Raw genomic sequence first — 14,816 nt, 5'->3', positions numbered from 1 at the left:
GTACGGAACACACAGATACACTCTGTGGCCAGAATATATAGCAATTCAGTCCGTACCTCACAGGAAACATTACGTCACCGCTACAAAGCCCAACCGGTTAATGCTGTTTGGGGAAACAGTCGCTGTTTATTGTGAGAACCATGCGGAACACACACATACACTCTGTGGGCAGAATGCAGAGTTTTGGCGTGTTAAAGCGGGTGGTACACATATTTACCACTTAAGGAATATAGTAGATAGGTAAGAATGACCGAACCGCGAGCACGAATTTCGCAGGGCCCACCCACCCTCTGCAGGAAGGACACGCTGACGGTGTGTCGGCGAGTGACGTAACAGTATGACGTCATGAGCACACGCAGCCGCCCTGGAATGTGTCTGTGGCACGAGCGGCAAGTTGCCTTGTTCTGGTTTTAGCGAAAACAGGGAGGATAATATTAAAATGGGCCTTAGAATAACATAATCAGGGTTTGTAGACTGGATTTATCTGGCGCAGGACAGGATCCAGTAAGCCAGTTTTTGTGGAAAATCCTGAAGAGGAGAGACCTCTTGGACGAGCTAAACATACATGGGGGGATAATATTAAAATGGATCTTCAAGACATGTGTAATGGAATGGAGTGGACTGATTGAGGAGAGCGGTGGGATCTTGTGAACACGGTAATGAGGTTTCGAGTTCCACGTCGGTCGATGACTGCCTTGGCTAGCTGAACGACTGTCAGCATGCTCCATGGAGTTCTTTAAGTAGGAGCTAGAGCCTCATCGCGAACCGAACGTTGGATACCAGACGGGCGTGACCTCCCCTGTGTGCCTAAGCTCTTGTTTGGCCCCATTGCTACGTAACGACACTTCTAGTACCGAAACTAAACAGGGTCGGGTGGCAGGAGGGTAGATGAATAATGTATTGAAAAGGATCTGGAAGGAGGCGGTCGTGATAGAATGGAAGTACTACCCCAGCATCTGCCTCAGAGGGTTGTGGAAAGCAGAGTTCTGCTATTTGTCCATCCGTCTGTATACTTATTACATATTGGAATTCACTTGACGGAATTGAATGAAATTTGGTACAAGAGGACCAAAAGGCACGCGCAAGCGCAGTTTGTTGAGGCACTGCTACAAGCCGGAAGGTCGCGGATTCGATCCCCGATGAGGTCAGTGGATTTTTTCAGTTGACCAAATCCTTCCAGCCGCTCTATGGCCCCTGGTTCGACTCTGTCTCTAAAAGAAATACGTCTCAGGAATCTTCCTTGGAGCAAGGGGGGGCCGGCGCGTAACCTGACAACCTCACCGCCATCTGTGACATTCTTCGACCCTGAAAATGCAGGCGGTGTGTTCCTCCGAAACGTCGGGTCTTCCCCAAACTACACTGTACCCTTCATAGCCACTGCCGTGGGAACCTGCAATCCAGCCTGGAGTTAGCTCAACTGCCGGCCGCTAATGGCTGGCTGTTTGCTCGGCTCTTGGTAATTTTACAGTCAGACGGACCACAAGTGCAGTTGCACCTGCACAGGCAGTTGCAGCGCGTGCTTCAACATTCGGGTACTCCCCTACTCATCCGATTCTCTCGTCTGCCCCGCGACCCGTACTTGGGCTGTTTGGGTTTGCGCTTGTTTGCATTTATCGATGGGTATGGTTACGTCATTGAAATGAAAAAGTGGTACCAACATAAAAAGTTTCCCTGTATACAGGAAGTATTGTTTTGAAGCGAAATATTGTCTGCAAAGCTGTCGAGATAAAAACAATATCGGCTATGTTTGTTGTGTTTACGCGATGGAGAAGTTTCCCTTGAGAGCGCTGGTGTATGGAGGGGAGGTGTTTGCCACGAAACCTCGCGCTCCAGTGTGTACCGCTCCTTCTTACTTCGGAAGTCTTTGCCGGGCATCTGCTATCCTGCATGAGGAGCGTCGAGGTTTTACCCAGTCCCTGCACGCAGATTCCCTGATAGTACCTCAAATTAACCGCTTCCCTCAATATCCATGTCAGTAAATTATTCAAGAACAGTATAACCCGAGTTGTCAGCGTCGTTACATAAACCGTAAATGAATGAAGTAACTTCCATACGCCCTGCCGTCGTGGCGCGTAACTCTTTTGTAGGCAGAACAGTTCTCTAAGCGTGAGATTGTCACCGGGTTACCATAGCAACGAGCTATCAAACGTTAATATCTTGCACCAACGAAAGTTATGCGGTCGATGTATCGTGTCTGTTTTGTACTAATAATATGTTTATATGGAAAGAGTCTTATGAAGCACAGTGTACTGTATAAAGAATACGGTTTAGGAGTGAATATTTTTACTTGTTATCCGTGGGAGATGGCATTAAGCTTCGGCCTCGTCGTATCATTCGTTAACATGACAGACCGGAAAGGAATATGCGAGAAAGCAGGGGAAGCTTATAAAGCACATGATGAGGCTTCCCACTGAACTCTCAGCGGTCGGCAGGCAAATTGCTGCTGGCCCTCGCCAGCACAGTCCCGCGTGACTGCGCAACTACTTGTTGTGAGGACCAGCTCTGGGAGCTGCGTCCGCCCAGATGCAACAGCCTCTAGCATAAACACACGCGGATCGCGAATAGCGACATGCAGGGGGGGGGCTGACAAACACAGCCCAGGATCCGGAACTGCACATGGCAAGGAGCGTTACAACTTTTGCCTGCAGCGACGACCCTGAAGATGGGGGCATTTTGTTCCACCGAACGCTAACTACTGCCGGACTACAGCACTCTTCGGTACCAGGCTTGTGCGTCAGTGGCAGGTGAATGCAAGGCAAAGTTGTCCCTGTGCTTATGTTAGCATCACGTCGTGAAAACCGGTGGGGATTGGAGGTACAGCTCCACGCATCCTTAACCTCGGCCCGGTACCTTTGGACTGGGGGCTGAGAGGGCCAGTTGTATCACGTTACAAAGGGAATGTTACTGAACAGAGATCTGATGAGAATGCAGCACAGGGCTCTGTGAAACCTGTAGTAGCACATAAGGCCGAANTCCTTAACCTCGGCCCGGTACCTTTGGACTGGGGGCTGAGAGGGCCGGTTGTATCACGTTACAAAGAGAATGCAGAACAGGAACGTGTGGGATAGCTGCGAGTGGCGTGTAGAGAACAGGGATACTCAGAGAGGCATTTACAGTAAAGTTTTGAAGAAAGAGACCTATCGGACGACCCAGAACAAGATGGTTTAGCCAGGTGCTGGAAGACGTGTAGGCGACAAGGAAGAGTTTTGAGAAGGTAAACGGTAAAATTATCCCTATGTTTAATTCAATAAGCACCACGCCATGAAGACGAATGGGGGAGTGGAGGTACAACTCCACCATTAACCTCGGCACTGATGGAGGTGCCTGGTCAGTTTGACGTCCCGGCCGCTTTACTCCCGGTACCCAATATATAGTGGGCTTGGTGGGCCCCAGTGCCGGTCTGGACACTGTGCAGAAGAGAAAAATCTCCTGCCCGTGCCAGGGATCGAACCCCGATTCCTCGGTAGTCCATCCCGTAGGAAGACAGGAGAGGTTGGAGACTTTTTGCATATCGACCCGTATAAGCCGGAAGCGCCAAATGGGCGTAAAGGACAACTTTCACTGCGACCCTCCCACACCAAAGGCAGACGCAGTACTGAGGATGGAACGTGGTGGACAGACCGAAACAGAATAATTCTGGTGCGTGGCGGATAAAGGCATTCCACACCTCGAGCTGCGCTAAGGGTTGCGAGTGTTGTCGGTCGCTGGTCTCCGGGCAGGTAATGTGCTTCCCCTTGTGTACAGCAACAGCGGCATATATCTCTGCAGCCGCAGAATGCAGTGTGCATCCCCCTATTGTTGCTAAGTAACAACTGGGTAAAGACGCTCCCGCTGCAACGAAGAATTGTTGGAGGCTTCGTTTTCTGTGCGGTCCGTGACGTATCAAAGGAAAATATGCGATTAGTTCTTCCCAGAACTTCTTGTTAGCTTTACAAGAAAAGCAGTGAGATCGTGACGTAAGGTTCGTGTAGCCATGGTAACGAGGCCTGTATGCACTACATCATGGCGCAGCAAGTGTGTTGCTTGCAGAGGAACTCTGCCTTCTTCTTGTGGGGAGACAGCCAGGGAACTTGCTTGCAGGGGAACTCTTTCTTGTTCTTGTGGGCAGAGCCATGGTACTTGCTTGCAGAGTAACTCTGTCTTGTTCTTGTGAGGATACAACCAGGGAACTTGCTTGCAGAGGAACTCTTTCTTGTTCTTGTGGGCAGAGCCAGGGAACTTGCTTGCAGAAGAAATCTGTCTTGTTAATTTGGGGAGACAGCCAGGGAACTTGCTTTCAGAAGAACTCTGTCTTGTTCTTGTGGGCAGACAGCCAGGGAACAGACCTGCTGTGCAACGCTGCAGTCTGCTTGTTTACAGCCTGTGGATGCTTCGAACGGTGAACGTCCATCTTCAGGTGGAGATACACGTGAAATTATACGAAACCCACAGAAAACTGCACTAGAGCTTAATACTGGGTTTGAGGTTACGGAATCAGCCCTGACGCGGAGAAAGTGCAGGACCAGAGGATGGAGAATCAGGAAAGTGCGTTACTCATTTTCGCCAAGACGCGGAGATTGCACTTTCAGTTTCCAGGCGACAAATTCTCAAAAATGGCCCTCGGCCTCGAATGCGCCTTTTCTACCAGCCCCTGGTGATAAACTGGGAGCCGGGACAGCTCAGTCGCCATAGCGAGTGGCTACGGGCTGGACGGCAGAGGGGTAGGAGTTCTAGTCCACGGTAGGAGCAAGATTTTTCTCTTTTCCACTCTCCAGACCTGTTCTGAGGCCCACCCAGCCTCTTATCCGATTAATATTCGGGGCTCTTTCCCCGAGGGTAAAGCTGCCGGGGCATGAAGCTGACCACTCACCTGCAACTAGTGCCGAGGTCAAGAATACGTCGATCTATACATCCATGGTGTGGTGCTTAAGCAGAGGGACAGCTTTACTAATGGAGGACTGGTCGTATGATTGCTGTAAAAGGAAATGCTGCCTGCTTCAGGGCCCTGCAGTGTCCAGCAGGCGACTGGACGTGTCGTGCCGCCGTGCAGAAGGGTCAGCACACACATGTGCCACTCATGCGGTAAGGCTCCTCCCTCTGGAATTCCGTGAGGCGCTAAGTGAACATCTCGGGTGCGCTTGCGCAGTGTGATGTCCGGTTCGAGCAGCTCCCTCCTTGTACTTTGTCTGTCTGTGTAACTTTTATTCTTAGCTTATTCAACGCACCCGTCAGTAACTCGGCCCGTGCGGCGACTTGACCTGAGGAGACCAACAGAAAGCCTCAGTCTCATTCGAATATACGAGACTACACCGGTACCGCTATGCGAACCCGCTCGGTCTCGCCATGGACTGGACGGCTGAAGGGTTCGACCCCCGTCACGAACAGCGTCCAGACCGACCGTGAGACCCACACGGTCTCCTGTCCTGTGGGTACCGGGGATAAAGCGGCCGGAATGTGGAGCTGACCACCACTCAAGTGTATGTACCGTCTCCTGTCTGTGTTTGCCTGCTTCGTTTTCGTTTTGCTCTCTCTCCGAGCAGCTTGGTGTAGGGGTCACGGCCTGATCTGGAGGTCCTCGCATCGAATCTCGACCGGATCACAGAATCTCCTCACTAAGGTTTTTCATGGCTTTATTCAGTCCCTCCATGCAATCTGAGGGGCAGAAACGTCAGGTGCACTGCGACCGCTTCTTTCCAGATCCGTTCCTATTCACTGTTCACTGCATAGCGTCATTAAATGAATGTGTACAGCTTTGTGGGCCCGAATTCGAATTGCCGGGGACAGCTGAATGACTGAAGAGATCCAGTGGTAACAAGAAAGCGGGGGGGGGGCGCACTTCCGTCCCCAGTTAATGAGGTCAGTGGGCGTACAGACGCGGCTCCAGCACCGGTGGTGACCGGCCGGCTGTTCGGAAAGCCAGGAATCGACAGTTCGCGCTGCCGCCATGTTTCCGTCCTTGAAAGCAGGAAATTGGAGTGTGGGTCAGAACTTCAGCGCTTAAATGAAGTTATCCTGCAGTGAGTTTTAAATCGCCGAATTTGTCGATTACTATCGATTGCTCCGTTTATAAGCGACAGTCGATACGGCGATCAATTCGATTCCACAGACAAAAAAAAGTACCTTAACTCTTTCTGGACGATGTTTTTTCTCTGTGAGACACAAGGGTTTATACTGCCGGGATAGCTTAGTCAGTATAGTTATACTCGCTGTGAGACCCGACCAACCTGCTGTCCAGTGGATACCGAGGGCTCTTTTCCAGGGGGTAAGTAGGCCGGAGAGTTAAGCTGACCGCTCACCTACAGACTAGATTAATACTGCGTGCAGCTGTGGCCCGGTCGTTAGAGCCTCGTTTGTGACCACGCGAATGTAAAGCAGCAGTGTGTGCTGTATCGCTACTCAGTTTGCTTGCAGGGAAGCCGAACTGACAGGCGGATTGGTCGAGCGCATAGCACACAGATCTGGAGGACACGGGACTAATGTATTTTCCTTCGTCTGCATGTCGACATCTTGTACAAAGCTGAGCCTGCAGTTGCGGAACTGTTTTTTTTTTTTCTTCTTGTGGTGGGGGAGCTGTTAATGGTAAATAGCAATAGATGCAGGTCGGTGGTCAGCTTAACGCGCCGGCCGCTTTATCCCTGGTAAAGAGCCATACATATTGGATAAGAGGCTGGGTGGGCCCCAAGTCCGTCTGAACACTGTGGAGAAGAGAAGAATCTTGATGCTACATGGAATCGAACCCGGACCTTCCAGCTCGTAGCCCGTCGCTGAGCCTGCTGAGCTCTCCCTGCTGCAGCCTTATGAGTTAAAGAACAAGAAAACCTGCCGCCGTACACATCGGCACAGCTGTAAGGAAGTGTCGATACAATGGTACAGCAGAGACATCTGCACATTCCTCGTGCTCATTCTCGTTCCCTCCTTTTCTTGATTTTCCTCTTCCGTTTTGTCTTTCTCTGCGTCATGCCGCCTTTTATCTCTCGTTATGGTACGCATTTGGTAGGGTTCCTTGTACAGGCCGACGAAACGCGTGTGTCTGCAGAGGGTAGCAGGCCCATGCAAACTGCAGTGCCGCTGGGTAGTGCTGTCGGAGCAATGCACGGCCGAAGTTCGCAGTTCGGTGCTGCCATCTCTGGACAATACCAGAACGGCCGCTCTGTGGGAACATTTTAAATTCAAATGAAGCCATTGTAACCACCGCAGCAGCACGAAATAAATCGGACGAGGCCAAATATGGACTCCAGCTCTGTCCTGCACCCACCACCGTTTCATTTACCTTGTGTCCTCACGTGGCTGTGAAATGGCGTTCGTCTGCATCGTCTGCAGTGCAGTAGCCGCCGTGAGACAGAGCTGTTCCGCGCTGGCATCAAGATGCGTGTGTCTGCATACTCTAAATGTTTATCCGAACTGAACAGCCCAGATGTCCGTCTTATGTGACGTCAGGTGAACCGAAGCACTTAACAGAAAGTTAAATTCTTCCCAGACCTTCTCGGCACTTCAGTCTGTTGTCACCTGGAGACAGAGACGCCAACCGTTACCGCGGGACTCTTTACCAGGGATAAAGCGGCCGGCGCGTTAAGCTCAGAAGTTAAGAATATCTCCGCTCCCCGTGCATATTCATGGCTCGCTGCTTAAGCACAAGGACTTCACTTTTTTATCTCACAATCGGGAACATGACTCGGTCCGCCTGTACACCTTGTTTGCTTACAGCGGATTTCAGCTTATTTGCTGGAAATTCGGAATGTTGCTGATAAGCAGAACAAACAGGTGATAACGCAGGGCGCATGCGGTACGGTATGGACCGTACTACACACTGAGTGGTCTTCTGCGTTGTAGGTACGCAGATATCGATGTTTCGAAGAAAAATACTTCATCCATCTTCAGGGTAGATGAGAGAGCCAGGATGTCACAAACCTACACAGGTTTGGTCGGAAACTTCCAAGGGAAGAGATCAACCAGGAGACCTCACCATGATAATATTGAAGTGTATTTTAGAATAGCGGCATGAGGATTTAACTGGCATGAGGTGGAGTCCAACACTGAAGAACGTTCTAGTTCTGTAGACAGCGAATTCTAGCGATCCCAGTAACTTAAACTTTACAAGGAAGCGCCCACACAGAGGAGTTATTTGAGCAAATTTCCTGTTACTGCCACCTGAACGTTCACCATCAATAGCACTGAGAACCCGTCCCCCAGCCAGCCATGACAGGTGAAAAGTAATCTGGCCACATGCACAAAGTCATCAAGTCAGGATCCATGGTCTGGTGTCGGCCATCGGAACAAAGCTAGCACGGCATCGGTCGGCTGAATTTAGTTGGAGAGGCCCACGACATGAGAAGCATATCCGAAGATAACGTACTAATTAACTGACTTGGTCTGATTTTCCTGGGACCTTTTTAAACCCGAAGTTAATTTAAAAATGCCTATTTGCATTATACGTAACGACAGTGACATGGCAACGGTCCATTAGACACAATGACCACCTACTGCATTCTGCGCCACCTACGGGCCCCTCTGCGGCCGACGGGCATCGACACGAATCTTTGAGTACTGTTAACTTCCCCTGCTTTCAGCCCTAAATGTTGTCGGATGATGCGTCGAGGCCATCATTTAACGCTACCTGCCACGAATAATACGCACAAATAGTCAATCGTAAATCCATATAGTATACTAATATTTCACATATCCACGCCAATATATTATTAACATTCACAGAAGAGATACGATACTCAGAAACAAAAGGACTTATCTTTCGTTCGGGACCATCCACGCAGCATGTTAGCGCTTGAAGATCCGTTGCTGTGGTAATCCGAACTGCGTTATTTCAGAGTTTTCATCTGACCGTCACTTTACATACATGTGTAAATGGGGGAGAGAGAAGGATATTTGATTAATTTCCATAAAACATGAGTCCGTGATATCAAATAACATTATTCAATAGCCGTCAGTGTTAAGTGCGACATCACAGCCGTGAGGCAGAAGCCCCTGGGCCATTTGGCTCTTATATAATAGTGTCAAGTGACTGTGCACTTTCGTATTTCAGCGGCCAGTGAGAGCGCGGAACAGATTTCGACAGGTCTGCTTAGTTCACTCCGCGTTTCAAGCTGGAAGACGGTCGGTGCGGCCCACAGAGGGCGTCAAGCTCCTCTGCTTTCAGAACGAGTCCTTATGTAAACATTCACCGGGCGAAAAGTGTTTGTAATCGTGGGTTCTGCCATGATTTTTTTCGGGGTGGGAGGCTTGGTCACAAACTTGCGTTTACGCTGTTTAAGACTGGGTTTACTGGTGGCCTTAGAACTGTTTATGTCTATTGAAACATAGATGGTGTTACATTTAAAAATAATTTGAATTTTGTGCGTTAATGTCTAGTGTATTTCATTATTTCTTAAATTCTGACTTTTTCCCAGGGGTTCACCATCCAAATGGTAAAGGAGGCAAAGTGGCAGGGGCGAGTAGTTGACCACTCACCTCCTCCTAGTGCCGAGAACAAGAAAAATAGAGCTACATTCACTCCTCCACATGTTTTCATGGCGTAGTGCCCAGCTGATTAAACACAGGGACAAGTTTAACTTATCTTTTCCGGGGGAGGGCAGATATTTGATTTTCCCCTTCCAGCGTCCATTTATTTTATAAATATACATATATATAAATATAACATTTCTTAAGAAAAATGTTTTGTTTATCGTGCGTCTGTCGTGAATAAGTTCTGAAACCTGGTTAATGTCTTTAAACGTTACTCACGAGATCACATATGCACATAAGTTCTATTGTAGCTTGAGGGCTCTCATTTCAAGGCGTTTCTCTGCACACCGCCACACGAAGTTCATGTTTAGGACGATAACATTTGTCAACATTTTACTTAAACAGTGTTCAAGCACAGCCGGTGTTGCGTCCAATTACATATTGCAGTGTTTAGGACGATAACATTTGTCAACAGTTTACTTAAACAGTGTTCAAGCACAGCCGATGTTGCGTCCAATTACATATTTTAATGTTTAAATTGCAGATTAAGGAACTGTAAGTGATATTTCATTGGCTTGGACTAGTTATACTTAATTTTGGTTAATACCACTTACACAGCGCTAGCTGTCTGTATACACCACTTGTTGGATTTCTTCCCATTCATTTCCGTGTGGAGTGAATATATCTTACTATCAAGTAGATCTTTGGCACCATGGTTACAGAAACATTTATTGATAAATTTTCAGTTGTATTCAGTATTATAAAACCAACTGACTAACAAGACCGCAAAACAATTCACTGATTTTAAAGGAAAACATTCCGAGTTCTCGCCGAACGAGTACTTCCTGCATCCAGAACGCGTCCGTTATCGTGTAATACTACTTTATTTCGTGTATTTTACCGTGGAGCAATATACAATTGAAACTGGATACGTCGAAGATAACAATATATTAAAATGGTTCACTCTTATCACATTTCCGTGATCGTAAGAACCACCCGCACCAAACACAACTCACAGGAATTAGGATTTTCCTTTGTTGGCGAGATTGGCTTATGAACCACTGAACATGCCTAACAATCGGGGACTTAACGACAGAATGAAAGAAATTTCAACAATGCTTTAGAGAGCGTCTACTTTTTATTTTTATTTTACTTCCGTCTATACATATAATTATGTGAAACTTACCTTTCGTCTGTTGCGCCATTTTTGTATAGTGCGTAACTGCGACGTCGTATAATATATTACGACGACAGCAAAAGTGCTCAGCATCGCGACGCGAAACAACCGCCGCTTCCTCCACATAGCCTGCTACCGCCGCTGCAACGCTTTTTCATTTGCTTCAACACCTGTTGCCAGGCTCTGACCTGACGATCTCCGCGTGACGTTCGTAGAGAGGGGCGGAGCCACAATCACGACTTGCCAAGTAATGATACCTAGCGGGCAATTTGAATGTATTTACTCGTACACTTCGACAATTCGTATTTATTGTCGTTTTTAATATGCTTCTCTAGTTCTCTAGTGTCTGTGGGGACCTTTCCCCTGGCTTGTGCTTAAAGTTTTTCAATTGTCTTTCCAATACCCACGTCATATATAGTCTGTGGGAGGAATTTCGGGCTTCGTCATACTTCATGTTAAAAATCTAAATTTGCCGGCTGCAGATTTTGGCCAACACAGAGAATACCGAACTAGTGGACATCAGCACTGTGAATGCTAATGCCATCTCTCGGTAAAATGGAGATGGACGATACTACAACCTTGAGAATTTAAAACAGATGGCGCAGTCAGACGGACGATAGCTGTAGAGAGACGTCGTTAGTGGTCGTTAGTGTCGTCGTTAGCAAGTATTTCGTAGAACTTTGTAGAGCAGATGTTAATCGTTGTGTCTCTTGAATTTTCGTGATAAATTCTGTATATCTGTCATTTCTGACGCGAGTATTTTTTTATTTTGTTTCGTGGGAGCATTTTTCTAAAGATACGATGAAATCCATGAAATAAATGTGTCTAGCTTACGTGTTACGTCGTGTTACATTAGCAACGAATGTGATCTTATTAGCGTAGATTAAGTATGTTACAAGAGGGACATTTTTAATAACTGGGTAGTTTGTTTCATGCGTACAAAAGTTGTACATATTTAAATAGGTTTACACGATGGCGTGGTTGAAAGATTTGGCTGGGAAAGCGGAAGATTTTCTAAACCAGATTGATCAAAATGCTGCTGTTGCACTGCATAAGGAAAGAAAAGAAAATACAAGCGAGACCTTGTTGACAGAAGTTACTTGGGATGGACAACAGTCTAAAGAGTAAGGATATACAAATTAAGTAATAAGTAGAAATGTAAGTTACTACAAAAGCAACATTAGTGGTTAGTACATGTTATGTGGGTCCCTGTCACCACGGCATGGCGCGTCCTCAGGTTGCGGATGGAGGAGACGCCCTCCAGTTTTGGAGGGAAGCTGCGAATATATTGAATAAGCACTCGCGGACAGCCGACAAGGAGTGGCCCTCCAGCTTGGGGGTTGGGCTAACAACTCCTCACCGTAAAAAAAATCAGTATATTACGAAAATGAACACAAAGCCTCAGACCTGGACTGATTCCTTGGATAAACGACCTAAGCTAATGAAAATGGATATGAGATTTGGAACTTGGAATATCTTAGAGAGATAGGATTGGATGGGATGGATTGGATAAATCTGGCTCAGGATAGGGACCAGTGGAGGGCTCTTGTGAACACGGTGATGAACCTTGGGGTTCCATAAAATGCTGGGAAATTCTTGAGTAGCTGCAGAATTGGCCACTCCTCAATAAGGGCTCAGTTCCATGAGTAAGTAAGTGGTTAGTACTTTATTTCTAGGAAAGTTACAAGTAGACCTGTGAGGCTCACCCCTCCACCAACAGCGACAACCACCAATGGCAACAATCTTCGTTCCATCAGGTCATCTCCAAGCCTTGTGGGTCGCAGTCCAGTTAGGCAGCCCAAAACAAGCAGTGATGATGAACTGATCAAGTTTCTGAATAGTTCCAAACAACCAGTCAGCAGTATTTTAGAAGAGGTTAGTTACATCATTTTGTTAACTTATTTTCTTATATTACAAGCATTCCATCTTTGAATTAAACCTTTGCATTTTAGGATGTGGTTTGATATGGCATACACTATGAATTGGCAAGTACAAAACCTGTAAATCCAAATCACTTTAAAACAGCAACTAAGCTGTATGCAGTAGTGCTGTGGTTAAAGTGCTGAATATGGGTCTGTTCCTACACACTTCTTCATTTGTATCCACTATAACATTCACAATGAGATGGTAATCATTGCTGCCAGCAATGCATGAAACTTCCAAGACAGCTTCACAACATATTAGCATCATGTCACAAACCTGTATAGAACTTTTAATTAACATCTTTGAATGGGGACCTTCTTGAGAAGCTAACAGCCGCCTAGCTTGGTAAGAAATTACCAGCAGTTTTTTGTACTCAAAGGTTTATTACCATGTTCACAAGAGCCTGTTCCTGGTGTGCTTCTCTCTATCAGAAAAATAAAGTTTTCCCTGTACTTAGTTAAGCCCCCTATGTGAAGACACTTGAGGGTGGATGTATAGCTTTGTGTGTTCTTAATCATGGCACTAAATGGAGATGTGTTGGGCCCAGAGACAGTATCTCTTAAGTCCACATATTCTTCTCAGCTCCTTGTTCCCAGATGATACCACTTTAAGTTTCTTAACCTTCTGATTCACGAGCTTGTTTTACTAGTGATATATTTTGGCGACCTGAACAGTGTATTATCATACACGTTACTTTCAGCAGCAGCAGAAATCTCTCAGAAGATTACCAGAACTGAATGGCCATGGAGATGCTGTGTTGGAGGAGAGGAAGTTCTCTCCCATCGTGGTTGAGCCTGAGAGTGGACAAAGGGCCCAGCAGAGCTCCCTGCCAACGTCAAGACGGGGCTCACCAAGGCAAGAAACAGTTGAAGTGGCCATGACTCCCTCTTCTACTGAGAAGACGCCCGCTGTATGTACACCCATTATACAGATTAGTGGTTATTCAGGCAGTTACTGAATATTTTGCCCTGTGGAACGCAGAGATTCAGATCCACAGTCACACAAAATTCTGGCTTTGAAGATTGCTCTCTTGTGGTTAATGGTGCTTTGCAGGTTCACACATTCACTTGTCATTCCTTTGAACTGTTGGTGATGCATACCATGTTCATGGTGATCTTCAGTTAGTAATTATACATCATGTCTTATTTCCTTTGGAACAAATTTCAATATTATTCTCCGTCTAAGGGTATGTCTCCCATGTGATTACTTTCCATAGTGTTTTCCTAGCATATTTCTTGTCTTCTCATTAGCCTATTTCCCTTATTTTGAAAAAATAAAAGTATGCCTATGTTATCACCTTGCTGTCCCTGTGTCTTTGTATCCCGCCCTGTCAGCTTCTGAATGCCTGAACCAGTCTTTATGAAACTTGGTATGTATATCATGACACCTGAGTCCATCTCAGTGGCTTAGTTCATAAATCTGTATGTGTATCCCATTGAATATTTGCTAGGCAATGGCTCGGCAGACACATTCACATGGCAGTGAACACACCCAACAATAGAATTGTTAGAGGCATCTTTATCTCTGTGGTCTGTGGTCTTTGTATCCCCCTACCGTTGCTAGGCAATGTCTTAGTACCCACAGCTATGAAGAATTGTTAGAGACATTGTTTCCCATGCAGTTGTGTTGTATCAAAAGGAAATAGGCGATTATTCCTTGCAAGAACTTCTTGTTTCTTTATTTGTTTTCTAGTTTAGAATGACAAGAGGTTCTGTCCATTTGAGAACACATTCCTGTTCATGACTTGCTTCTGTTCTGTGATTGTGTCTCACACTTCCTTCATGCCCTGTGCTCATTTGTTGGAGGTGAATTTTTGGTGGATGCATCCGGTGAATAGGATTTCTGTTTTCCCCTTTGGTGAGAGTAAGAATGAAGATGACAGTGGTGGCTGGCAGGGGGGACCTGCAACTTAATTACTCAGCAGGTCCTCTTCATAAGCCCCTGAGTAAATTGGTCCATTGTCACCTTGTTGTGACATGTCCTCTGGTTGCAAATGAAGGAAAGTGTCTTTAGATATGGAGGATAACTGAATGTGTCAAAAGCCACGCATTTGGGTGGTCAGAAGAGGGCGATTCTTCCAAGTTGGACAAAATAACAGATGACCTTGAAACCTATCATTTTTACAAAATTTTCTCTAGCGCTTTTAAATTGTTTTATATCATTTGACAATAGTTTTATAGGAGCAGGCAGTCTGTTAAAACCCTTAATCCCTGTATAATGTAAGCCTTTTTGGTACAGTGACAGATGAGACCGTGGGTAATGCATATCGAGACTGTTCCTA

At 46.5% G+C, this 14,816-nt stretch overlaps 2 protein-coding genes across 6 annotated transcripts in view; one reads left to right on the top strand and one right to left on the bottom strand.

Annotated features, from left to right (window-relative positions):
• The window catches only part of LOC111866050 (polypeptide N-acetylgalactosaminyltransferase 2), a 35,438-nt gene extending 24,602 nt beyond the window's left edge, over positions 1 to 10,836 (bottom strand). For both annotated transcript variants that reach the window (XM_023854576.2, XM_023854577.2), the window contains exon 1: positions 10,622 to 10,836. In XM_023854576.2, the coding sequence (XP_023710344.1) occupies positions 10,622 to 10,738 (117 nt within the window). In that variant the 5' untranslated portion in view covers positions 10,739 to 10,836. The remainder of the gene's footprint in view (positions 1 to 10,621) is intronic.
• A 406-nt stretch (positions 10,837 to 11,242) lies between these two features.
• LOC111866129 (golgin subfamily A member 5) overlaps positions 11,243 to 14,816 on the top strand; it is a 14,807-nt gene continuing 11,233 nt past the window's right edge. The window contains exons 1-3 of one of the 4 annotated variants that reach the window (XM_033752124.1): positions 11,243 to 11,736; positions 12,370 to 12,487; positions 13,233 to 13,445. In XM_033752124.1, coding sequence (XP_033608015.1) covers positions 11,585 to 11,736; positions 12,370 to 12,487; positions 13,233 to 13,445 — 483 coding nt within the window. In that variant the 5' untranslated portion in view covers positions 11,243 to 11,584. Of the gene's footprint in view, positions 11,737 to 12,288; positions 12,488 to 13,232; positions 13,446 to 14,816 lie in introns of all 4 variants that reach the window. The other 3 variants (XM_023854773.2, XM_023854772.2, XM_033752123.1) reach the window with 3 other exon arrangements.

Source organism: Cryptotermes secundus, unplaced genomic scaffold, assembly GCF_002891405.2.
Source record: "Cryptotermes secundus unplaced genomic scaffold, Csec_1.0 scaffold318, whole genome shotgun sequence".
In the NCBI taxonomy this organism is placed as follows: Eukaryota; Metazoa; Arthropoda; class Insecta; order Blattodea; family Kalotermitidae; genus Cryptotermes; species Cryptotermes secundus.
Note: the sequence above shows the minus strand (reverse complement) of the source record. Positions and strands in the feature narration are given on the sequence as shown.